General features: G+C 51.9%; 1 protein-coding gene across 1 annotated transcript; it reads right to left on the bottom strand.

Annotated features, from left to right (window-relative positions):
* Nucleotides 1-574: 574 nt before the first annotated feature.
* Nucleotides 575-17,699, bottom strand: TFAP2E (transcription factor AP-2 epsilon). The gene is made up of 7 exons (XM_057529691.1): nucleotides 17,673-17,699; nucleotides 16,869-17,348; nucleotides 16,228-16,279; nucleotides 4,942-5,164; nucleotides 3,470-3,588; nucleotides 2,762-2,903; nucleotides 575-959 (listed from the first exon to the last, which is right to left on the bottom strand). The coding sequence occupies exons 1-7, from the start codon at nucleotides 17,697-17,699 to the stop codon at nucleotides 677-679; spliced, it is 1,326 nt and encodes a 441-aa protein (XP_057385674.1). The 3' UTR covers nucleotides 575-676.
* Nucleotides 17,700-24,796: the final 7,097 nt, after the last annotated feature.

The following is a 24,796-nucleotide window of genomic DNA, read 5'->3' as shown; positions in this document are numbered from 1 at the left end:
TGAAACAAGAGTCCTCAACTCATTGGGATAAATAAGTTGCACTGAACATTTTTAAGCTTTAAATTACAACATAAATAAATAGGACAGACAGCAACAGGACTGAAGCACAGCCTGGATTCAAGTTATCCAATTTGTGTTTATCTTCTCTGTTCCTTGAGGGCCCCTCCTGCCCACTTCTTTCCAAGAGTGGCAGGGGTCCAAAGAGCCCACTGGGGCCTCCCGCTAGCACCCCTTTTCTGGGGGTAGGAGATTCTGGGATGAAGGGCACCAACTCCTCAGTAGCACCTCTGGTTTGTTAATTCCTCTCCTGCTGTTAGTAAAAACAGCAAGGCCTTGGCCTCTAGGAGCACCCATCACCCTAATGGGCACCCTAATGAGCAGCGCTGGCCCCAAGAATCAGGCTTTTCCATGCAATTTCCTGTCCAAGCCTTTCTGAGCAGTCAAGGGTCAGAAAATTGCACACGCGAGGCAGACGCCTGGGCCCTTATCTACAAACCACCACAGAGGCCACCTCCCCTTACTCCAGCCCAGACGCCTAACTCATGGGTTTCTGGAGGAATGTTCTCTTTGTGGCCTGACTCCAACCCCACTTTTTAATCCTGTCAGGCCCACCCCCAGGAGCACAGACCTCATTTCAGACCTTGGGAGCCCCTGAGGGATGGGGTGGGGGAAGCAGTTACTTCCGATGTTTGGCTTCCTTCTCCGAAGCCTTGGTGTCACCATGCCCACTGCCTGCACTGCTTAGAAACATCTTGTCCAGCCCCTTGAGTGACTCCAGCAAGTAGTTCTGGAAGGCAGTGAGGGCAGCACAGATGGCAGGCCCGCCGAAGCCATGGGTGATGAGGCTGAAGTGTGTCAGGCAGCTCTGCACTCCGGGCTCCAGGATGAGTGCTGGGCGGGTGGTCCCCAGTGGTGAACGGTCCTGTGCCATCAAGTCTGCAAACTCCTTGCAGATCTGCCTGGTGGGGGAAGGAGGGTCAGAGGTTAGAGGACAAAGGTCTGAGTCCAGGGAAGGACCCACCACATACTGGGTACTTTATATACATTTTATATATATGATTGCTGACCCTATAGTCTACAAATGATGATCATACCCGTGTTAGAGAAAAGTAAACTAAGGTTCAGAGAAGTTAACTGATTTGCCCAATATCACACAGCTAATAAATAGCACATGCCAATACCCTACGATTTCTTTTTCTGTGGGTGTCCTGCCCACATTCCAAGTCCAGCTCAACTCCTACCTTATCCAGGAAACTTTCCTTGATTCCCTCTCCTACTGCCACCTCCACCCAAAACAGCCAGTGCTTCAAGAGGTTTGTCTATGAAATTTTGGGGGAACAATCCAGAATCTGCCTTAAATAACTGAAATAATAGCTAGCAGTGAACATGAATTGAGGCCTGGATGCTGTGCCAAGCACACTGTGTGTATCATCTCACTTAATCCTCACAACAAATCTATACTGTTATCATTCCCATCACATGGAAGAGGAAACTGGGTGGTTTCAGACAGGTTAGATGACCTGCCCAAGTGACTAGGCTGGGATTTGAATCCATCTCCAGTTTGCAGCCATTATTCATTTCTCTGTGCATCCTGTATGTGGCTCAGGCAGGAGAATCACTTGTGTCTCACCTGTGCATCACCAAGGAACCTGGTCAGCATCTTAGACATGACTGGGACCCAGGAAGTGCTTGATGAGTTAGCTGATTAATGAGTGAGGTGAGCCCTGCCCTAGATATGTTTCTCCAGCCCCAATATGAGCAGCCTCAAAGGCCCCATGAGTCATGGCAGTCCCATGAGTCTGTGATTCCAATTCTGCCTAGGGGACTTGAGGAAACCTCGAAGGCGGGAGGATGGTGTTGTGATTTGAAGGGCTGTGTTAGGTGGGGGACTGGATGGTGTTCTAAGCAGAAGAGCAAGCCCAAGGACAGGAGGGCAGGAGAGAGCAAGTGGGTCAGTTGGAGTGGGTGGAGTTTGTGCAGACCAGATTATGGGGGCCCTCAAAGGAGTCTGACTTAATAGAATGGTGGTTTTCAAACCCGCCCCCGTGTCTGTCTCTTCTTGCAATGGGACCCTTTCTAAAAACTAAATCTTAATGGAACACGAGTTCATTAAACAGGCCCTGCGGCATCCCTACAGAACCTAGTTTGAAAATCAATTGCAGTAGCAGTGGGAGCCATTGAAGCCTCTTGGGTAGGGATCAGTGCATGTATAGGGAGGCTGGGGGAACAGAGGGGCGCTGGGGTGAACGTCCAGGAGTGAGATTGGGAGACCAGAGTTGAGGTGGCATGAAAGTGGTGGTGAGGGAGGCATCAGTGAGACTTGCAGAGGGGTCAGGTGTGAAGTAAGGACAAAGGGGGGTCAACCCAGGGGTCTGGGTGGGTGTTGGTGCCCTGATGGAGGTCACTGGAGCAGAGGGGCTGATTGGCAAGCCTCAGGCAGGGGGAGCAAGGCCAGAGAACCTCAGACCCATGACAGGACTGGGGCTGGTGGTGCCCACACATGGACTTATGTAAGCCTGTCTGTGACACTGTGCTGATGTATAGAATCCAGATATGTTCACATGTATCCATGTGTGCCCTGTCACGTGCACAGCATGGAGCCTAGGTGTGCCTGTGTGCAGTGCCGCATGTACCATGTGTACATCACATGTACACGAGTGGTATCCATTGTGCCCATGCTTGGTGTCTGTGTCTGTGCATTGCACCAACATGTGCCTGTACACGGCACCCATGACAGCCGGTGCATGGCGCCCTCACTCACTTGGCGGCCAGCAGCATGCTCTTGCGGCTGTGCAGTTCCCCAGGGTCAGCATGCTGGCGGCACAGGTACTCGGCAGCTGCCTTGGCTGGGAACTCGGTCTCACAGACGTAGCCAAAGTCTCGGGCGAGGTGTACGGCCTCTCCTAGGAGGGAGGGGAGGCAGAGAGATGAGCCGTCACTGCAGCCAGGTGTACCTTTGAGCCTGGAGCACGGCCTTGACCCTCCAACCCCTGACCAGTGCCATCCTGCTTCTATATATATCTTCTCTTGATTCCCCTCTCAGCTCTAGACGTGACCCCGCTGCCCTCCCTTGGGGCTACCTCAGATGGGCTCTGAGCTCAGGGGTGGGAGCTGAGCCCACCAGTTGTCCCAGAGCCTGAACTCAAGGTGATCGAGCTGAGAGTCACCAACCTCCAAGGAAGGGACTCAGACCCCCTCATCTCTTCACCACATCCAAACACTGGCCACTCTTCCCCCCATACACACACACACACACACACACACACACACACACACACACGCTCTCTGCTGCACCAGCACATGCACATGTGTGCTTGCATATACACTTAAAGACTGTACACATATATCACACACACCCCTTACTTATACATGGTGCACAGAGAACACACACATGACTAAACACACCCTCCTGCATTAGAGACAGCCACACACAGTCACACTGGATGACACAGGTCCCCTCGGGCCTCACCCTCTACTAGTGAAGTCAGCAGTGTCACATTGGCGGCCTTGCGACGACCAGCTGGCAAGTTGAGCCCAATCTTCTCCAGCCGTTCCCGTAGGCACCGGCCCCCATTCTTGGACTTGGCCCTTGCCATGCACACAGAAAGACAGACACACACTATGAAGACAAGATGAAGCATGTATGCTAAGTGACCCAACAGGGCCTTGCTGCCTCCACCAACCCTGCTGAGGCTTGGGTCTGGCCCTGGGGACACTCTGGGGTCTCTATTTACCTGATCCCAATCTCCTCCTAATCTCACTGGTTTTGCAGCCAAGACGGGAATGGGGGGCCTAGCATGCAGCTCCAGGAACCCCTCACTTCTCCCTAATCCTCTCAATAACAGGGACAGCCCAAGGTGGGGCAGGATGGACCAGCATCTTAGGGGCCTTTTTCCCACCTGAGCACACCAACACAGCTACCCAGGGACACACAGGGAAACACACACACATGGGGAGACACTGTTACACACACAGCTGCCCAGGGGCACATAGACACATGCACAGATGAACACACACTAAGGGCCAAGAATAGAGACACACACACCAATAGAGACAGACACACAGACTCAAACACCCAGGGACACAGTCAGAGACACATGTTCACACCAAGTCAGGATCCCAGGGACATTTGTACAGACATTCATGGACTCATACAAGCTGCTCTGGGATGCTCAAAGAGACCAGGAATAAGGAGATACTCCCACACCTGCACAGATGCAGCCCCACACAAAGGTAGACAGGTAAACACACATATGTCTAGCTCCACGTGTGCATGCAGTCACACACACACACAACATACACACACAGAGTAGAACACTGTAACCAACACATCTCACTAAAGGTAACACAGGAAACTCACACTCACGGAAACATATACTCCTGCCCACTCCTGCACCACATATACACACACATGCACACATGCATACACACAAACACTATCCTCAAAGCTCATAGCCCTGAAGCAGAAATACCCTACCCAGGCACAAGGACATGCACAGAGAGAGACAGACACAACTATGAAGACAAACCATGGACCCCATGCTCCCTACCCCAAAACACACGCATCAGAGAGGCCTATACTGACACAGGGAATGGGCCTTAGGTCCTGGGGATCCTCTTCCTGAGGGATGGGGTGAAGATGGCACTCTCCCTTCCCCAGACCCAGCCTTGTCTGTCGTGTCCAGTGTGGGTGAGTCCTCCATCCCTTCTCTGTACCCAGGGCTCCTCTCTACCCCTGACCCCCAAGCCCACAGACCCGTGGGAGCTGCTGAAGACCTAGGCCTGCCCAGAGAGCATGCACAATTCCCCAGGGAGACTGAGGTGGCGATGACCCTGTGGCCTGGGGTGGGGCCAGCCCTCTCCGATCCCCTGAGAAAGTCTGAAACGACCACACATTTTAGCTTTGGCACTGTGCAGGAAGTTGTGGGCTGGCCTTCCTACCTGCGAAGGACACCACCCAGGAGAGAGGCATTGAGGCACTCGGGAGGTGAGAGTCGCCGCTGGACCTCCCCCACTGTCACCTTGTACTTGGACGTCGAGCTGAGCAGAGAGAGCCGGCCTGGCACGGAGCAGAAGACCTCACTGGGGTTCGTGATGCCGCCAACCAAGCTGTCTTTGGCCAATGAGAGGGCCGAAAGGCTGCTGGCTTTGGAGGGGATGGGGACTGTGAAGCAGAAGCAAGAGCAAGGGAGAGAGAGACAACACTGAGCCAGGGGCCACCGGACACGGGCACTAGCCAGCTGTGGCATGAGCGCATTGCTGAAGCACCAGCTGTGTGCTGGGCCCCGTGCTAGCATGCTGTGCACACACAGCTGCATCTGTATGTCCCAGCACCTTTCGGAAGGAGGTTCTACTATCCCTGCTCTACAAGGGAAGAGACTGAAGCACAATGAGGTTAACGTGACTCACTCTAGCTCACTCAGCTAATGGGTGGTAGACATTAAACCCAAAGTTCTCTGGCTCTTGAACTCCTGTTCTTTCACTGAGTCAGGCTGGTTCCCTGTTAAAACTCAAACAGCTTCAGCAGTCTTGGAGTTTTGCCATGTGTAATCAGAGAGGGAGTTGGAAATAAGGAAATGGAGTATGAGCTGGAGGCAGGATTCCTGGGTCACCGCAGCAGAGCCCAGCCAGATTTGTGCAATCACAAGCAATCCCTGATTACCCCCGCTCACTTGTGATCCCCATGTCTCACCCACAACCCCAGATCCCTGGGGGCCTTGGACTCCCACATCCCTGGGACAGGGAGGTTATGGCCCATTAGGCCTCCAGCCCTGGCCCCTTTCCTGCCAAGTCTCTCTGGGATGGATGCTCAAGGAGACCAAGAATGAAGAGACACACCCTATCACCCCCCTCCCCAAATGCTCTCTAATTATCTACTAATATCTATGAAGGACAGGGAAGGAAATCTGAGTTTATTTTTTAACACCCATTTGGACACTCTTGGCTCTAAAAGAAAGTTCTTCCTGCAGTCTAACCTCCATTCTCCTGCTAAGCCTCAGGGGGAAGGGAGAATGACTGAGGCACTTGCTTCCCCTTGGGCTTCTCTTCTTTCAAGGAAGTGAGAGCCTTGGTAGAAAAGGCAGGCCTTGTGTGTTTGGGGAGGGGGATCAAGTGGGGAGCCTGAGGCCAACAGTCACTGAGCACTCACCATACAGATAACCTCACTGAATCCTCAGAACAACCCACCAGGGGGCTATGTTTATTATTCCCATTTTACAGATGAGGAGACTGAAGCCCAGAGAGGTGAAGGAATGTGCCTGAGATCACACAGCTGGTAGACTTAGTACCAGTAGCAAGCCCTGGACTATGGTCTCAAAGGCAGCACTTGGCCCTCCAGTCATTTGGCAAATATTTGCTGAGCACCTGTGTGCCAGGAACTGTGCTAAACCTCGGGAAGGCAGAGGTAAGCAAGGCTGGCCCAGTCCCTGGCCTGGCAGAGCCCCTCCAGCTTTTCCCTCTCTGGATGCACATTCAAACCCTCCATCCCATCGCCCAGCCAGAAACCTCAGTGAGGCCCTCCACACTGCCCTCTCCCACCACATCCCATCCATCACCATGTACTAGGGCTTTCTTTTCTCCGCGTGCCCTGGATGCAGCCACTTCTCCAGGTGTACAGGGACGCTCACTCATTTCCCACCTGAATTTCTGCACAGCCCCTGCTCCAGAGGGATCTTTCTGAAACACCCATCACTCCCCAGCCTAGAACCCGTCAGTGCCTGAGAATGAAATTCCAGCTCCACAGCTGAGCAGAATGATGCCGCCTATCCTTCAGTGAGAGCCAACTATATACCAAGTGCTTCACAGTAACAGCTCTGTGGAGATGCTATTTTCTGTCCCCATTTCAAGATGAAGAAACTAAAAGTTCAAAGAAGTTAAGATAGTACAGCAATAAGGAGCAGACATGGGTCTTGACCTCTGACAATGGACTTTAAAGTTCACATTCTTAACTGTCATAATGCCCTCCTTCACCCTCCTTTGTGGTCCGGCCCTGCCTACCCCTTTTGCCTGGTCCTCCATCTGCCCTTTAGGCTCTCGACCCACACTGACCAATACAAATATACTGTAAGCCACATATATAAATTTATATTTTCTGGTAGCCCTATTTTTAAAAAGTAAGAAACATGTTAATACCAATTTTAATATATTTTACTTACCGCATATATAAAAATATTATTGGGACTTCCCTGGTGGCACAGTGGTTAAGAACACACCTGCCCATGCAGGGGACACGGGTTAGAGCCCTGGTCCAGGAAGATCCCACATGCCGCGGAGCAACTAAGCCACAACTAATAAGCCTGCACTCTAGAGCCTGCGAGCCACAACTACTGAAACCCGTGTGCCTAGAGCCCATGCTCCACAACAAGAGAAGCCATAGGGGCTTCCCTGGTGGCGCAGTGGCTGAGAATCTGCCTGCCAATGCAGGGGACACGGGTTCGAGCCCTGGTCTGGGAAGATCCCACATGCCACGGAGCAACTGGGCCCGTGAGCCACAACTACTGAGCCTGCGCGTCTGGAGCCTGTGCCCCGCAACGGGAGGGGCCGCGATAGTGAAAGGCCCGCGCACCGCGATGAAGAGCGGCCCCCGCACCGCGATGAAGAGTGGCCCCCACTTGCCGCAACTAGAGAAAGCCCTCACACGAAAACTAAGAGACCCAACACAGTCATAAATAAATAAATAAATAAAATAAATAAAGTATTAAAAAAAAAATGTTAAAATGATTAAAAAAAAAAAAAAAAAAAAGAGAAGCCATAGCAATGAGAAGCCCGCGCACCGCAACGAAGAGTAGCCCCCGCTCACTGCAACTAGGGAAAGCCCGCGTGCAGCAACAAAGACCCAACACAGCCAAAAAAAAATAAGAATAAAAATTTAAAATTTTTTTAAATAAATAAAAAATAAAAATATTATCACTGAAACATACAATCGATATTTTTAAAATTATTAATGAGCTATTTTTTAAAAAAATTTATTTTATTTTTGGCTGCATTGGGTCTTCATTGCTGCTCGTGGGCTTTTCTCTGGTTGTGGCGAGCGGGGGCCACTCTTCGTTGCTGTGTGTGAGCTTCTCATTGCGGTGGCTTCTCTTGTGGAGCACGGGCTCTAGGTGCGCAGGCTTCAGTAGTTGTGGCTCATGGGCTCTAGAGCGCAGGCTCAGTAGTTGTGGTGCATGGGCTTAGTTTCTCCGTAGCATGTGGGATCTTCCCGGACCAGGGCTTGAACCCATGTCCCATGCATTGGCAGGCGGATTCTCAACCACTGCGCCACCAGGGAATCCCTTAATGAGCTATTTTACATTATTTTCTTGTACTTGGTCTTCAAAATTCAACACGTATTTTACACTTATAGCCCATCCTAATTCGGACTAGCCACATTTCAAGTGCTCAATAGCCACACGTGGCCCGTGGCTCCCACAGTGGACAGCACAGTTCTAGACTTCAAAGGGGGGAGCACAGGAGTTAACATAAGTAAGTGAGATGTGGGAGACCTGCTACTTGGCTGAGTGTTACCATGCAGAATACACCAACATTGCCGGAACTCTTGGTTTGTTTGTTTTTTGTTTTTGTTTTTGTTTTTGCTGGTGAGACAAGGATTTGAGATTTCTAGGTGAAATCTCTGGATTTTTACTTTATTATTATTTTATTATTATTATTTTTTGGCCGCACTGTGCAGCTTGTGGGATCTTAGTTCCCCGACCAGGGATTGAACCCATGCGCCCTGCAATGGAAGCATCCTAACCACTGGACCGCCAGGGAAGTCCCTGGATTTTTAAACATTGGTAACTGATTCAAAAATTTAAAAACCCAGGACAGGTCAAATGGAACATGTGAAGCACCACCTGGGATGCGGGACGACTAGCTCACCAGCGTGTGGGCTCTTTAAGCCCTGCAGAACTGCTTGCTGTCTGTCTCAGGTGCCCTTCTCCATTTTACTAAGCAGGGCCTCCTCATTCTCAAGCCTCAGTCCGGGCACCACCCCCAATGCAAAGCTTCCTAAGCTCTCACCCTCTGCTCCTTTTCACCCTCTGTCGCTGTCCTTACCACACTGAACCTCATGTCTGCTTCCTCCTCTGTCTTCCGCACCAACTGGGAGTGCCTGAGAGCAGGGTCTTGGCACAAGGGGGTGTCAGTGAATGTGGAATAAATGAGTGAAGCAAAGGCCCTTGAAACGTGGAATGGGAGAAAGAGTGAAGGCTCACAGCCAATATATGCACGGGGTGGGGGTGGGGGAGGGTGGGTAGGGGAACCTCATTCCTTTTTTAGCAATTGATGGTAAAACTGCCCTTCCTCCCTGGGTCGTCCCTATTCAGGCACCAGCGAAGGGCCAACAGGTCGTGGATGGGGCTGAGTGGGAGAAGTGGAGAGGTGGGGGGAGGTGGAAAGAGTAGCAGCACAGACCCTACCCCAGGCAAGTTCCCTGTCCCCAGAGCAGGGCCAAAACTAGGGTGAGGCAGGTGAGGTGCTTGTCTTGGGTGCAAAATTTAAGGAGGCACCAAAAAACTCAGCAATCAAGACAAACAGTATTTTAATGCAATATTTTTAAAAGTAAAAATTTAATGTGAAAATCCACGGTGACACAATATCACAAATTTACATAGAAGCAGGCTCTGATCCTGCTCTTGCACGACCCTGCCTCACTCCCCTTATCCTAATCCCAGCCTCCGCCCCAGAGTGAGGAGCAAGAATGTCCTGACCCAACAGACACACTGACACTGGACACGCAATAGCAGCCATGCCCCCCACCCCCACCCAGTGTCTCCCGGGCCCGTGCACGGGCTCCCTCGTCACCTGTGTCCCTCTGCCTTGAGGGGACTTTCTGGGGTGATGGAAATATTCTCGAACATATTTCATATCTTGACTATATGTTTACATTTGTCAAAATTCATAGAAATGCACATCTAAAAAGGGTGAACTGTACTATATGTAAATTATACCTCAAGCTCGACTTAAAAAACTAAAACTATGAATTAATAAATTAACAAGAAGGGCAAAGTGACTGTCCTCTCTCCCATGACTCCTAGCCAGAGGGAATGGTCAGAGGAACAGAAAATTCTTCTCTCCCCCAGCAGCCTCCTCTATCCAGCTTTTATTAAAATCTGGGGACACCTGAGGCCAGGCACTGTGAGAGGGGAGAGAGATCAAAGCTGGGTGAAGCTGCTGGTGCATGTACAAACAGGGACATATGTGAGCACACGTGTCACACAAACGTCTATACATAAAAACTACATGCCCTGCCATAGAGCACTGAGGGTGAGACTGTGCGTATGCACACTTACTCAACAACAAATACTGAGCCCCAGCTATAGACACATAGGCTCTGCCCGACTGTTGCAAGAATGTGGCAACGTGCGTAAGGATATCTGCAAGTGCTTTTGCTCCTGTTGATATATTTAAACATAGAGTATATGCCAGATTTATGCAAACATAGGTGCGGCTAATGTAGCGCATGACCGGTGGACATGTGTTTGCGTATATGAATTACAGACTTTGTTACTTTCCCCACTTGTCTGTACCCTTTTCCTCAGAGCCTCTTCCTTCAAAAATGACAGAGGTTTGGAGGCCAGGGTTAGGGAAGCAGGTAGCCTGGGACAGGAGCAGTCATGAAGGTGGGAATTAACTAGCGCAGATTGCAAAGCAGGGACCGGTGTTTGTCTCCCACACCACAGTGAGTCCTAAAGCTGAAGTGGTCTACCCATGGTGTCCCCCTGGTCATGAACACAGAAGCCATTCACATGTACACACTCCTACAGACATAGGATTGTCCTACCGACAGAGCTCCTAGTTAGCCAATCTATCAGACAAGACTCTCACACACACACAAGTCTACACACTCTGTCCACAGGTGGTAGATATGGTCTGACCACTGATTCTGGGGAGTGTGCAATAGACTCTGTTGGAAAGTTGGTTAAAATTGCAAGTCTTTCTAGAAGAAAATACAGGAGAAAAATCTTTATGACCTTGGGTTAGGCAAAGAGTTCCTAATATAATACCAAAAGCATGATCCATAAAAGAAAATAATGATAAACTGGATTTCATCAAAATCAAAAACTTTTGCACCTGAAAAGACACTATTAAGAAAATGAAAAGACAAACCATAGACTTGAAGAAAATATTTGCAAATCCTGTATCTTATCAGGGATGTGTACCCAGAATACATAAAGAATTCTTACAATTCAATAGTAAGATATACAACCCAATTAGAAAATGTTCAAAATATGTGAGTAGACATTTCACTTAAAATGATATATGAATGGCTAGTAAGCCATGGAAAAGTGCTCAACATCTTTGGTCATTAGGGAAATGCAAATTAAAAGGATACTGAGGTACCATCAGGAAGGCTATAATCAAAGACAGACATATCAAGTGCAGATGATGATGTGGAGAAACTGGAACTCTCACACTTTCTTGGTGGGAATGTAAAACAGTACAGCCACTTTAGAAAACAGCTTGGGAGTTTCTTTAAAAAATTAAAGACAAACTTACCATAAAATCCAGACATTCTACTCCTAGGAGTTCAAGAGCGGTGAAAACGTTATGTCCACACAAAGACATGTGTGTAAATGATCATAGCAGCATTATTTATCCTAGCCAAAAAGTGGAAACAACCCCAGTGTCCGTCAACTGATGAATGAATAAACAAAATGTGTTACATCCACATGATGGAGTACTACTAACCAATAAAAAAGGAGTGACCTACTGATACAGCCTACAACACAGATGAACCTCAAAAACATTATTATAAGTACAAGAAGCTAGATGCAAAAAGTCAGCATATTTATATGTTCCATTTATATAACATGTCCAGTATGTGCAAACATGTAGACAGAAAGCAGATCAGTGGTTGCCTAAGGGCTGGAGTGGGAATTAATTACAATTGGGAATGGAGGAATTTTGGGGGGTGTTAGAAATGTCTTAAAACAGACTGTGGTAATGGTTACACAACTCTATAAATTTACTAAAAATCATCAAACTGTACTCTTCCAATGGGTGAATTTCAGGTATGTACACTTTACTTCAATCAATCAGTTAAAGAAATTAAGTTCCAGGGCCATAATTCCAGGGATTCTCATTCAGTAGATGTGAAATGGTGTCCAGGAAATCTGCATTTTTTAACAAGCACCCCTGGGGATTTGATGCATGTGGTCCCTTAGATCACACTTAAGGTACCACTGGTCCAAAGCCTGGGGGGAAGGGGCAACAGGAGGAAGGCAGACAGGAGGGGTCGTGACCCTCCTCCCAGCCCACTTGAGTCCCCTCATCTCCCCAGTGGGACCTGCTGGTTAAGTTTCCTTCTCACCAACTGCTAGAGGGTTTCTTTTATTTTTTTAATTGAGGTATAGTTGATGTACAATATTATATAAGTTGCAAGTGTACAACATAATGATTGACAATTTTTAAAGATATATTCCACTTATAGTTATTATAAAATAATGGCTATGTTCCCTGTGTTGTACAATATATCCTTGTAGCTTATTTACTTTATACATAGTAAGTTTGTACCTCTTAATTCCCCTACTCCTATCTTCCCCCTCCCCTCTTCCCTCTCCCCTAGAGGGTTTCTTTTAAATATAACTTCTACGGTTCACTGCCCTGCTCTATGCTGCCCTCAGGTACAGTCCACAGTCTATCTGCATGGGCACCGGTTTTTTAGTCTCATTCTGGGGCCAACGGTAGCCTGGGAGGCAAGTGAGGCAGGGTTGTAGAAGTGCAGGGTCAGATTCCGTCTTTACGTAAAATTTTGATATTTCGTTTATTGTGGATATTTTTTGCATTAAAAAATCTTAAACATATTGCACTAAGATGTATTATTTATCTTGATTACTGAGCTTTTAGGCGCCCTCCTAAATCTTGCCTCAAGTGAGTTCCTCACTTACCTCACCCCAGTCCTGGCCCTGCTTGTAGATTCACTTGTAATCCCAGAAACTCCCCATCTCCCTTTTCTTTCCTCAGATCCAGGGAGAGCAGAGAATTTACATCATCCCCTGTCCTGAGACTGGACAACAGAGCCCAGCAGAGAGGGATTCCCCACCCCCAATTAGGCAACTACCCCCTCTCCTCGGAGGAAAGGAGGACTATCTCAATTCTCATCCCCAAACCACTCCCCTCCAGCTGTGACTGTATAGCCTGAAACCCACGGAGATTTTTAACCTTTTTAAACCTGTCTGGCCTTCCAAAGAGAGGGCATACGCACGTGCTGTTCCTAATGGAGTGAAAGTAGCTCGGCCCTTTGTACACCCCCTCTCCAAATGCACTCAGACTTCAAAACCATTCATTCAACAAATCTCCTGAGCACCTACTGAGCCCCCTGCTGTCTCTCCTTCAGGAAGCCTCCCAAGTTCAGGCACTCACTGCTCCTCTTCTGAGCTCCTACTACAAGGTATACAGACCCTGTTCACTGCCTTTCTTGGCTGGGAAATATTCCTGTCCATGTCTGTCTCTCAGGCCAGTCCCGCCTGCTTTCTGTGCCCCTAGGACAGGTCACAAAACTGAAAGTGACAAATGTGGGCAGAAAACTGAGGGCTCCCCACTTCCCTTCGGGTCAGCCTCAGCCCCATCTGCCATCCTTGCCCCACGCAACCCTGGCTACGACGGGCTGCCGACCTGGAAGTGTGTGGTGGGGCGGGGACTTCGCCTCCCCTCCCCTGCGTGGAGTAGTGAAGATTTTACAACCTCCCTGGACGCACTGTCGAAGTCGAGACCCGAGGCCTCCCTGGGGTAGCAAGGCTGCTTCTGGTGCAGGGCTGGGGCCGCCTCCCTTTCACAACCTAGGACTCCAACCGCCCGTGACACAGCTGCCCCTCCCGCCAGGGCCGAGAGGAGCTGGAGGAATGAATCCTTTGCTTCAGCTAGCCAAGAACGACCTTCTATAATTCCAGCGCCCGGGTCTGAGTGGGATGGTCTTCCACCGCCCCTGGCAGGTGCCAGAGGACTTCAGGACTTGACCGGGGCTCCCGATGCCTTCAGAAGGGCCTGAGGGCGAAGAAGGACGCTAATCAACTGCGCCCAAGTGGCTGGCGGCGTGGCCGGAGTTCCGCAGTGACTGCGGAGGGCCCGAACGAAAATTACCCGCCGCGTGGGGCGTGGAGGCTCCAGGGCGCAGGGCTCCAACCGGGCCACCTGCTTAGCCACAGCTGGGTCCCCCGCCCACGCACCCCGCCCCGAGGTCCCGACCTCGCAGATTGGCTCTGCCGCAATGACCCTCTCTCCTCCTCAAAGGCTCGCCACGCCAGCCGAAGGACAAGCTCGCGACTCAGGAACCAGCCTCTTCCTTCCGTTGGGAGCCCCGGCTCTCGCCCCTCCCCTTTTGCTGCATTGCTCCGGGCTGTGACTCGACGTCCGGGTTGGGGCCCCCAGGGCGCAGTCCCCAGCTCAGGTCGCCAGGCTCCACTGGGCCACCGACGGGCTGACACTGGCGTCCGGCCGGTGTGCGCGCCCGCGTCGGCGACATCCCGAACAGCACCAGCGCCCACGTCCACCCCCCACCCGCCGGAGCCCGTGCGCAGCACTCGGGACAGTCCGGGCTGCACTCACTGTGTTCTTTGGGGATCCCGGCGCACCCCTAGGACCCGGGATTTATGAAAGCTGATGTCCTTTGAGAGAAACTAACTCGAGGCAATTTTGGTTCCTTCTTGGTAGCCAGTCTTTTGTCCTGGCTCTGGCCAGGGGACTGGGGTTTAGGGTACTCAGAGCCCCACCTGATCCTTCTACCCTCCCCCAGGGCAGAAATCCCCAAGCTCCTTCCCAAAATGCAAGGTCCTGGCCTCCCGGAGGGAGTCAGTGAGCCCGAGCCCCCGTAGCCTGCGGAGCCAGGGCAGGAGTCAGAACTGGGGATCAAGACCATGGCTGAATCTCCGGGTGGACAGCACAGCGGCAGGCTCTTGCCGCTGCAGACCGAGCTCTCCTGTCGGGTTCAAAAAAATCCAATAAAGCAAGGCAGCGGCCGCCAGCAAGGAGCTGGCTCTGAGTGTACACCTCTGCCCGGACTGCAGGCAGCCTCCCCAAACCCCCAGCTCCAGGTAACAGCCCCAATACCTGGAGCCCCCTTCTCCCAAGTTCTGGGAGGCCTGTCTCCTCATCTTCCCCACACGTACACCAGGTGGTCCAGCTAACTCCCAGCCCCAGGTAACTCAGCCTCAACTCCTGAAATCCAGCTCCCCCCAACCCCTCCCCGGGACTCAAGGAGGGCAAACAGAGCCCAGGCTTGAATTCACTCGTTTGAAAAACAACTTGAGCCAATCCCGGGGGGAGCAGTGCCTGCCCCAGGTACAGCGGGCTTGTCTGTGCCTCCATATTCCTCTCTGCACCTGCCCCAAATTTATCACTGGGCCTCTCTGAATCTCTGTCTTTCTCACCCTTCCCAGTCACAGTCAGAACTCACAAGCCCGAAAATCCACTGGAGGGCAGATCTCAAACCCCTAGCTTTTCCAAGGGCAGAGAGACACAAACATCCTGAAAATACACAGGGAGCAACCCTACATGCTTAAAGATCTTCAGTGCCGAAGAACAAATTCTGGGATACAACAGGGACCCTGACCCCCATACACATGGAAATTACACCAACATAACAGACACTCGTCACACACTCACAGCAAGAGACACCAAGAAATACTAGGAAAGCAACATATAGACATGTGCAGGATCCCAAACTCACATAGACACCAACACCCAGGCCCTGACCTTCCTGCACACAGCCCGACACAATAGTCACACACCAGCTCCCCTAATCCTAAACTGCTAAAAGAGGGGGGAACCTCAAGGCCCCCCAAGGTCCTGCTAGGAAGGGAGGGGCAGAAAGCACCAGACAGGCTAGGAAATGGTAAGGCTTGGTAAAGTGGAAATCATTTAACAACATCCATGGGAATAGCACTCCCATTAACACCTCTTAGGAAACAGAGAAGTGGTTTAACTCGTTTTGCAAATTACCTCCAGATCCAAAAGAGTGCCCTCACCTTGGTGGGGAAAGGCCAGGCCAGCCAAGTGAGTGTGGTGGGGCTCCCGCCCACCTCAGACTGCCGGCTCTGGGGCCAACTCACCAACCACCGCAGGTGCCCAAGCTCTGGCCAGGCCTGCAGCCTCCGCAGCCCCTCCACTGGGCCGTAAAGAGTGACCGGTGGCCACTGAGCTTGGCGACACACAGGAGGGACACGCCACAGGGGAAGAAACTGGGTCTGTGTGCCGGGGCCTGCACCATCTCGCCCGGTTCTGCCCTGGCAGATGCATGCCATTCCTTACCTTTCTTGATCACGGACTGGTCCAGGAGGCTCATTCCCGGCTCGTCCATGGCCTGCAAATAGGACAGGGTGGTGGTAAGGACGCTTGTAGATCTAGTCTCCTTTCGCTTCCCAAGCCCCTGCTGTCCCCGCTCCCTGTCCTGTCTGCTTCACCCAACGCGCACCACCCGTCGCCTGCGGCCGGCGACGGGCGGGACCAGGATTCACCGGCGCTCCACCATTTGCGGCTGAGTTGGAGCCCTGGGTGCCTCGCCATGCCGTGCAAAAAGGGCATTTTTGAACCTTAGACAGGCAACTCCTCCACTTCGCTTCGCTCCAGGCACAGGCTGCTCCAGTAGACCACGACTGGGCATAGGTACCCTACGTTGCCCAGCGGAGAGAGACAGAAGTGGTTCAGCCCCTGCCCATTTACTCGGCGAAGGGTCGCCGCCATCCAGGCACCTGCTCACGGACTCAGTGCCAGGCCGCCCGAAAGGCCAGGCAGCGTCTAACTCAGGACGTGGGACGCATCCTGGGAGTCACGAGCAAGAAGTGGCAGGCTGCGAGAAAAGTCGGGTTCCTGCATTGGTCACTCTTTGCCTCCAGCCAGGTCCTAAGTCACCGCAGCGGATGCTGGCCCATCCCGGACCCTTCGGGCCTCACCTGCAGGTCCTCCAGGCCCGGCGGCACCGCCAGCCCGGGAAGGCCGAGGGGCGCGTCGGCCAGGCCGTGCGCGCCGTCGGCCAGGCCGTGCAGGAGCCGCGGCACAGCGGCGGCGTAGTCGCGGCGCGGGTCGAGGCCCAGGGCGCGGGCGGGCGGCGCCAGCAGGCCGGGCGGCTCGTCGTGGGCGCGGGCGGCGGCGCGGGGCGCGGCCCAGGCAGCCTGCGGAGGCTGCGGCTGTGCCAGGGGCGCCAGGCCACCGTACGGGTCCCCGGCCAGGTGGGGAAAGGCGGCAGCGGCGTCGGACGCCTGGCCGTAGGGCAGTGGCGGCTGCGGGTAGGGCGGCGGGAAGTAGGGTGGCTGGAAGTCAGCGGCAGTGGCGGTCGGCGTGTGGCAGAGCTGCGGCGCCGGCCCGTAGGCCGCCTGGGGCAGCGACGACAGGTGGGCCCCGCTAGCCGCTGGGCCCAGCCCGTCGGGGCGCTCCTGGGGAAGAAGAGCGGCGCGTTAGGCGACCCATCGGCAGCTGAAAGGACCCAGCCCGAAAGGACCCTCCGCAGCTCCCAAGGGGCCAGCTGCCATCCTGCCCGCTTCCCGGGGCCCGAGGTCTATCTCTGAATGACCCGTGGGCGCGGGAGCCTTGGGCTGGGGACAGCGGTCTCCGGCGCGCAAAGTTCTCAGCGGGCGGAGTCGCTGTGGCCCCCTCCCTCCGAAATTTCGTTGGAGGAGGAGGTTCGGAAGGTTCGGCACTCAGGCTCCCGGATCCCCGGCCCGGTACGCCCCGGTGTCCCCGGGCCCGAGACTACTCACCATGGCGGAGTAAGTGTGCACCAGCATGGGGCGGGCAGCGCGGGGCGCGAGGCGTGGCGGCGACGGAGCCCTCGCCCGACGGCGAGCTCTGCGGGAAGAGGTGCTGGGAGCCTGCACGGCCCGCGGGGGGTCACTTTGCGGTGGCGGGGTGCAACCCAGCCCCGAGCCCAACAGGCATCGGGTCCTCAGCAGTGGGCGCCCCTGGGCGGGTCCATGTGGGCCGGACGGGCGCTGATCGCACTTGGAAAAGTCGGTCAACGGGCGCCCAGCGCCCGCCCTTCTTCCTCTGAACGCAGCTTGCTCCATGCACTCCAGTTATAGTGGCGGGGGCGCGCCGGGCCTCCGGGGGCGCGCATTAAAGAGACACGCTAGGGCCGCTTTCTCCCAGCTCCCCAGCGACAGCCCAAGAGGAGGCGTGGCTTTGGCGCAACCCCCTGGGAAGGATATAGGGTTGTGATTCCAACCCGCGCTGGTCTGATCGCTTTCTAGGCTCGAAGCTCCCAGTCACCTTGAAACAGAGAAGGATTCGAGGCTGGGACATAAGGGCCCTAGTTTGCTCTCGGCTCTATTGCACCTTTGCCTTTGAGCAAAGCACTACTCCTCCTCGGCCTCAGCTTCCCTGTCTGTAAAATGGGTATCAGTCCTTTCTCTAACCGCCTCACCGGATTATGGATGAGGTGGGCAGTCTTGAAGGTGGAAGAAGTTTGCGAGCTGCAGACTCAAGCCTGCTGGCTCACGTGCACACATATGTCAGTACCTGTGTGTGTGTGTGTGAGTTCGGGGCCATCACAGCCTCTCTGCACGTTTCTGGATCAAAGCCCCTCTGAGGGTGCTTAACTTCACTCAGGTTTCCCCCAGCTGGTAACTCCCACTGCCAAGCCAAGGTCTGAGGACGTTGGAGACACAAACTGGCCCGACAGAGAGAGTTGCCTGACACTGGGGTTGGGCATCATGAGTTCCACCTGAGAAGGGCTCAAGATATTTCTGAAGCCATGAAGGCCTGGACTGACTGAGTGTGGGCTGGTCTATACCCAGAGGATGTTGAGTGAAGCTGTGTGTAACTGACATCATGTGGACCGTGTGCTATCATCACACTAATATGCACAGGCTGTGTGTTTGTGTGTTACCATGGCAGGCACTGGCTGGCTCTCAAGCATGTTCCACTTCCTGCAGTCACTCTATCTTTCCTTCAAAACCCAACCCTCCCTTCCTAAGGAACAGGGACAAGGATTACAGAAAGGGAAATGAGAGGAATGCTAAGGGGAATGGGAATTAAGAAAGCAGATGGAAGGTGCTAAAAAAAAGTAATAAAAATTAAAATTAAAAAAAGGAAGAGGCTCAGACCAGGGCAGAGTAGAAATAATCACAGCAAACATTACAGAGTGTGCCAGACTCTATGCTAAGTACTTGATGAGTATTGAGTTATTTAACTCTCACAACAGCCCTATGAGATAGAAACCCTTATCACCCTCATTCTCAGTTGAGAAAAGTGAGACACAGAGAGGTGACATGACTTTCCCAAGGTCAAGGTGCTAGTTAAGTGGCAGAGCTGTGGTAGTCTGCCTCTAGCCTCTTTCTGGGTTCAGAATTACTATTCTATATTGCCTTAGACTCAGGTGCCTAGAATTTAGTCCTGACTCCGATGGACTGTGTGATTCTGGGCAAGACCTTTTTCCTCTCTGACCTCAGTTTCTGCAACTTCAACAATAACAATAAAAAAGTATGGGAAGGGGGGCTTCCCTGGTGGCGCAGTGGTTGAGAAACTGCCTGCCAATGCAGGGGACACGGGTTCAAGCCCTGGTTTGGGAGGATCCCACATGCCGCAGAGCAACTAAGCCCGTGAGCCACAACTACTGAGCCTGCGCGTCTGGAACCTGTGCTCCGCAATGGGAGAGGCCGCGACAGTGAGAGGCCCGCGCACCACGATGAAGAGTGGCCCCCGCTCGCCACAGCTGGAGAAAACCCTCGCACAGAAACGAAGACCCAACACAGCCTAAATAAATAAATAAATAAATAAATCAAACATACGCATCTGATTCAAGATCCTCATTTAAAAAAAAAAAAAAAAAAGTATGGGAGGGGGACTTCCCTGGCGGTCCAGTGGTTGAGACTGTGTGCTTCCAGTGCAAGGGGCGTGGGTTCAATCACTGGCCAGGGAACTAAGATCCCACACGCCATGCGGCATGGCCAAAATTTTTTTTTTAATTATTTAAAAAAAAAAGGTATGGGAAGGAAGAGAGGACGAGATGTTTTCTTAGGCCCCTTTCTAATGAAGTGGAAGATGAGAAAGTAAAGGTAAAAATATTGAGCTAAATTAGAGGAGAAAGGGAGATAGAGGTGACACCATTAACCCATGGGAGGTATGTGGAGGAGACTTGAGGAGGGCATCCCAGAAGGCACACGGCAGGTGCAGAGCTCAGGTCTGGGTCATCTCAGCCTGGGAGGCTTTGAGGGAATGAGGAGGCTAGAAGCAGGCAAGGTTTCATCACTAAGAACTTTCCAGAAGGTGGAACCACCAGCTAGGGTGGTAAACGAAGCAAAATTGGGCAGCTCTGCAACCTCATGCCTAGGACAGATCAGAGGTCAAGAGTATGTTTGTGTGTTTGTGTGTGTGTGTGTGTGTGTGTGTGTGTGTCTATATGTGTGGATATGTGAGTCAGTGGTGAGACCCCTCTTCCCCCGACCCTCAACTTCAGCCACAGGACATTAGACATCAGGCTCCAGGACTGGTGTATGTGTGACAGTGAATGCATGCAGGTCGGTGGACCCCTTTGGGAGACGTCCAGGAGCAGCGAGGTTGATGATGCCTGTGCCTAGCTCTGGGGCTCTCCTGCTCTCTCCAGTAGGCTTGGGAAGGCCAGAATGACAGGAAGAGCTGCCTGCCCAGTGACTTCCTTGGGTTTCCTCACCCTACTTCCCTGCAGCTTAAGACAACCTCTTCTTGCTTCTTTCTCCTCCTTTCTAATCTGACCATTTCTAAGTCTTCTTTTCTTTCTTTTTTTAAAAAAATATTTATTTATTTATTTGGCTGCTTTGGGTCTTAGTTGTGGCATGTGGGATCTTCGTTGAGGCACGCGGGCTTCTCTCTAGTTGTGGCGTGGGCTCCAGAGCGCGCAGGCTCAGTAGTTGTGGAGCGTGGGCTTAGTTGCCCCGCAGCATGTGGGATCTTAGTTCCCCGACCAGGGATCGAACCCACGTCCCCTGCATTGGAAGGTGGATTCTCAACCACTGGACCATCAGGGAAGTCCCTCAGTCTCCTTTTCTATCTCCCCTCTTTTCACCCACATCCTTAAGGTCAGTTATTCATTCCCAGAGTTGCAGCTTCTGCCTTTTCTTCCTATCTACACTCTTCACTAGTGAGTTCATCCCCTCTCAAGACTTTAATGACTACCTGTCTGCTGTTATCTCCCAGCCTTGTTATCTCCAGTCTGTATCTCTCACCAAAAATCCAGACCCATAGATGCAATTGCCAGCTGGATATTTCCTCCAGACACCTTGTTGCAGCCATCTGAGACTTTCCAAGGCCCAAACTGAGCTCAACATTTCCTCCGCCCCCACCACCAACCCCAGCCTGCCTCTCCTCCTGTGTTCTACAGTTCTTTAAATGGCACCACCATCCTTCAAATTAAGAAGAGCCATCCCAGCCTCTGTCCTTTCCCTCACCTCCATAAGCTAATCCTCATAGAGTGTTGTCATTTCTAATCCTTAAACATCTCTCTCCATCCTCTGTCAGCATCTTAAGCTACCATACTCTTCCTCATAGACCAGTAGTTCTCAAAGTGTGGTCCCTGGACCAGCATCACCTACAACATCTGGGAACTTGTTAGAAGAACTTGCCAGTTCGTGGACCCCACCCAGACCCACTGAATCAGTAACTCTGGGAGTGGGGCCCAGCCATTGCCTGTAAGGTGGCTCAGAAGCAAAGTCAAGTCTGAGAACCACTGCCTAGACCATTGCAAAAACCCCCCACCCCCAAATGGTCTCCTGCTTTCATTCATATCTCTTCTTCCACAAAAATGGCTGGACCATGTTACCTCCTGACTGAAAACTCTCCTGCGGCTCCTCATGGCTCATCTTTGGGGAAAAAGATTTTAAACACCGTAACCAGCATTTTAGGCTCCTTGCAGCTGAACCTAATCTTCCTTTCCTGCCTCATGAACCAGTTCACAAGAAGAAGATGAAAGGAGAAAGAGAAAATATGTCTAGTCTAGCGCTGGGCTTGGTACATGGCAGGTGCTCAGCAAACGCTTATTAAATAAATGACAAATGAATGAATGAATGAGTTTATGAATCCCTCAGCCTACTGAGGGATCCTTTAGGAAGCCTCCATGTGAACATGACCCTGGGTAGCTAGACATAGAACCCAGGTATAATCTGGGGAAGTCACCTGATAAATGAATGATTTCGCTTATGGCTACTAGGGAGATGGATGTTCTGCGTGGTCTGCTGCTGCTTTGGGGGCTCCTCAAGCTTCCGGGTCCTGTGGTTGCAGACTCTATTGCCCTTCTTGCTCAGGACCAAGGGGCTCCTCACTTTCTGAGGCATGGAGGTGGGCATTGTTGGTTGCCCACTCTCTGGAACACATGCACACATGTGGAGCCCTGGAATGTGCACAGGGGTACCTGTGCAGACACTGCTGGACACAGAGGGCACAGAGACACTTATGGGACACATGGGAACACAGGACATATATTGACACATAGGCATGCATGTTCAAACATACATGGGCTCCCATTTGGCATACTTGCCCTATTGCTCTTCTCCCAGGCTCAAATCTTTCCCTCTCTTTTCAAAAAGTGAGTTTGCATTTGTTTTGGGTTTTTTTTTTAATTAATTAATTTTATTTTTGGCTGCATTGGGTCTTTGTTGCTGCGCGCGGGCTTTCTCTAGTTGCGGTGAGCGGGGGTTACTCTTCATTCCGGAGCGCAGGCTTCTCATTGTGGTGGCTTCTCTTGTTGCAGAGCATGGGCTCTAGGCACGCGGGTCTCAGTAGTTGTGGCACGTGGGCTCAGTAGTTGTGGCTCGCGGGCTCTAGAGCGCAGGCTCAGTAGTTGTGGCGCACGGGCTTAGTTGCTCCGCGGCAAGTGGGATCTTCCCGAACCAGGGCTCAAACACATGTCCCCTGCATTGGCAGGCGGGTTCTTAACCACTGTGCCACCAGGGAAGCCCTGAGTTTGCATTTGGACTTTATGTTAAGAAAAGACTCAGGCCGGCCTCCTGTATTGTTGACACAGCCACCCTCCTCCCAGCCTTTGACAACCTTCTGCTCTGGGCCGGGCTGTTTGCAGGGTGGGGGAAATCAGGCACAAGGAGATGCTGAGGCGCCACCTCGTGGTTAGATCTCACAACTGCAGCTCAGGTCCCCCTTTCTCCCTTGCTGCCGAATTACCAAGAGCAAACTTGGTCTTACACTGCTAGCCTAGTCCCCTCCCCATTCCAGAGCCGGGAACTCTCTGACCATCCCTCACCAAAGTACAGAGCTCAGTCTGCCTTGCATTTTGAGGCTTTATGCAGGGTTTTTCCTCCCCACCGCACAAGGGAGAGTACTTTGAGAGCAAGGACCAAGGGTAGTTGCCTTTGGCTATGGGGCCCTTCTCTTCTCTTTTCACTTCCCCAGATGATCTCAGTCACTTCCATGACTTTAAGGACCCCCTATACTGACAACTCCTAAATCTGTCACTTGCCCAGGCCTCTCTCTGAGCTCCAGACTGCAGAGAGCAACTTCCTCCTGGATATAAGCTATACGCATTCACCATTTACCAAAATGAGCTTATATTTTACACAGACCTGTTTTTCTCTCAGTGTTCCCTGTGACAGTGAATGGCCCCACTATCCAGTCACTGGCCCAGATCAGGAACCTGGGACTCACCCTTTGCTCTTTATCCCTCTTCACTTCCAATTAATCACCAAGCCCAATTAGCTAACTCTGACCTATACTTTCTCCACCCTCACCGCCACTGGCTCAATTCAGACTTACTACTTCCTCTCCGAGCTCCCTGACTCAGTCATCCCTGTTGCAGCCAAAGTCATCTTTCTAAAATGCAAATGGATCACATTCAACCTGCTCAAAAATCCACAGTCTCAGCATGACCCCACATCCAAACTGCTTAGCCTGGTACACCAGGCATATTTTTCAGGGATTTCAGGGACTCCATGCCGAGGACATGACTTCCAGTACATCCAATAGATAAATGAATGTTCCTGTCTATGCATAGCCAACCACAGGTAGGCACTTAGGATGTGCTCAACCAATGCTTGTAGGCTTGAGGGCCTAGGTGGAAAAGAGTCTGCAGAACGTGGGCCGGAGGCTGGTCTGGCTCCAGACTTACAGCTTTGGTTCAGGCCTGGTGAGGCAGTGGGTACTTGGGTCCAGTCTCCGCCGAAGCTCTCAGACCCTTCCCCTTCTCACTTGGCATAGAACAGAAGTAAACAGCTTGTTGCCTGAAAGTCACGTTTGGCCTGCAGATGTTCTGTTGGGGTAGTACTGAGTTAATTAAAAATATCAACATTCAAAATCAGATTTCACATAAGCACTAAGATTTCTGACTTCCTCTTAAATATTGGAGGATGTGGCAGTGCTACTTGGCCACAATCTGCTGACATGGAGGGGCGGAACTTCATTTGTACACAGGAGCACAAGAGCCCCCGCAGAGGCCTCGCCACATCAACATATGAGTTTGCCACCTGATCTGGCACTGAAGGGTGTGGGCTGAGAAGTTGGATGGCCCGCATGGAGTCTTGACTCTGGCACGTACTGGCTGTAACACCTTGAACAAATCACCTACCCCTGCTTGAGCTTCTTCACCTGGAGAATCAGGATGACGCTTGCTTCACTGGATTCTTGGGAGGATTGGATTCTTTTTTTTTTTTTTTTTAATGATATTCTTGTCTGCTTACATTCTTTTTTTTTTTTTTTTATGTATGTATGTATGTATGTATGTATGTATGTATGGCTGTGTTGGGTCTTCGTTTCTGTGCGAGGGCTTTCTCTAGTTGTGGCAAGCGGGGGCCACTCTTCATCGCGGTGCGTGGGCCTCTCACTATCGCGGCCTCTTGTTGCCGCGCACAGGCTCCAGACGCGCAGGCTCAGCAATTGTGGCTCACGGGCCGAGTTGCTCCGCGGC

The sequence above is a fragment of the Balaenoptera acutorostrata genome, chromosome 1 (genome assembly GCF_949987535.1).
Source record: "Balaenoptera acutorostrata chromosome 1, mBalAcu1.1, whole genome shotgun sequence".
Classification (NCBI taxonomy): Eukaryota; Metazoa; Chordata; class Mammalia; order Artiodactyla; family Balaenopteridae; genus Balaenoptera; species Balaenoptera acutorostrata.
The sequence above is the reverse complement of the archived record's forward strand: the minus strand, read 5'-3'. Positions and strand labels throughout refer to the sequence as shown.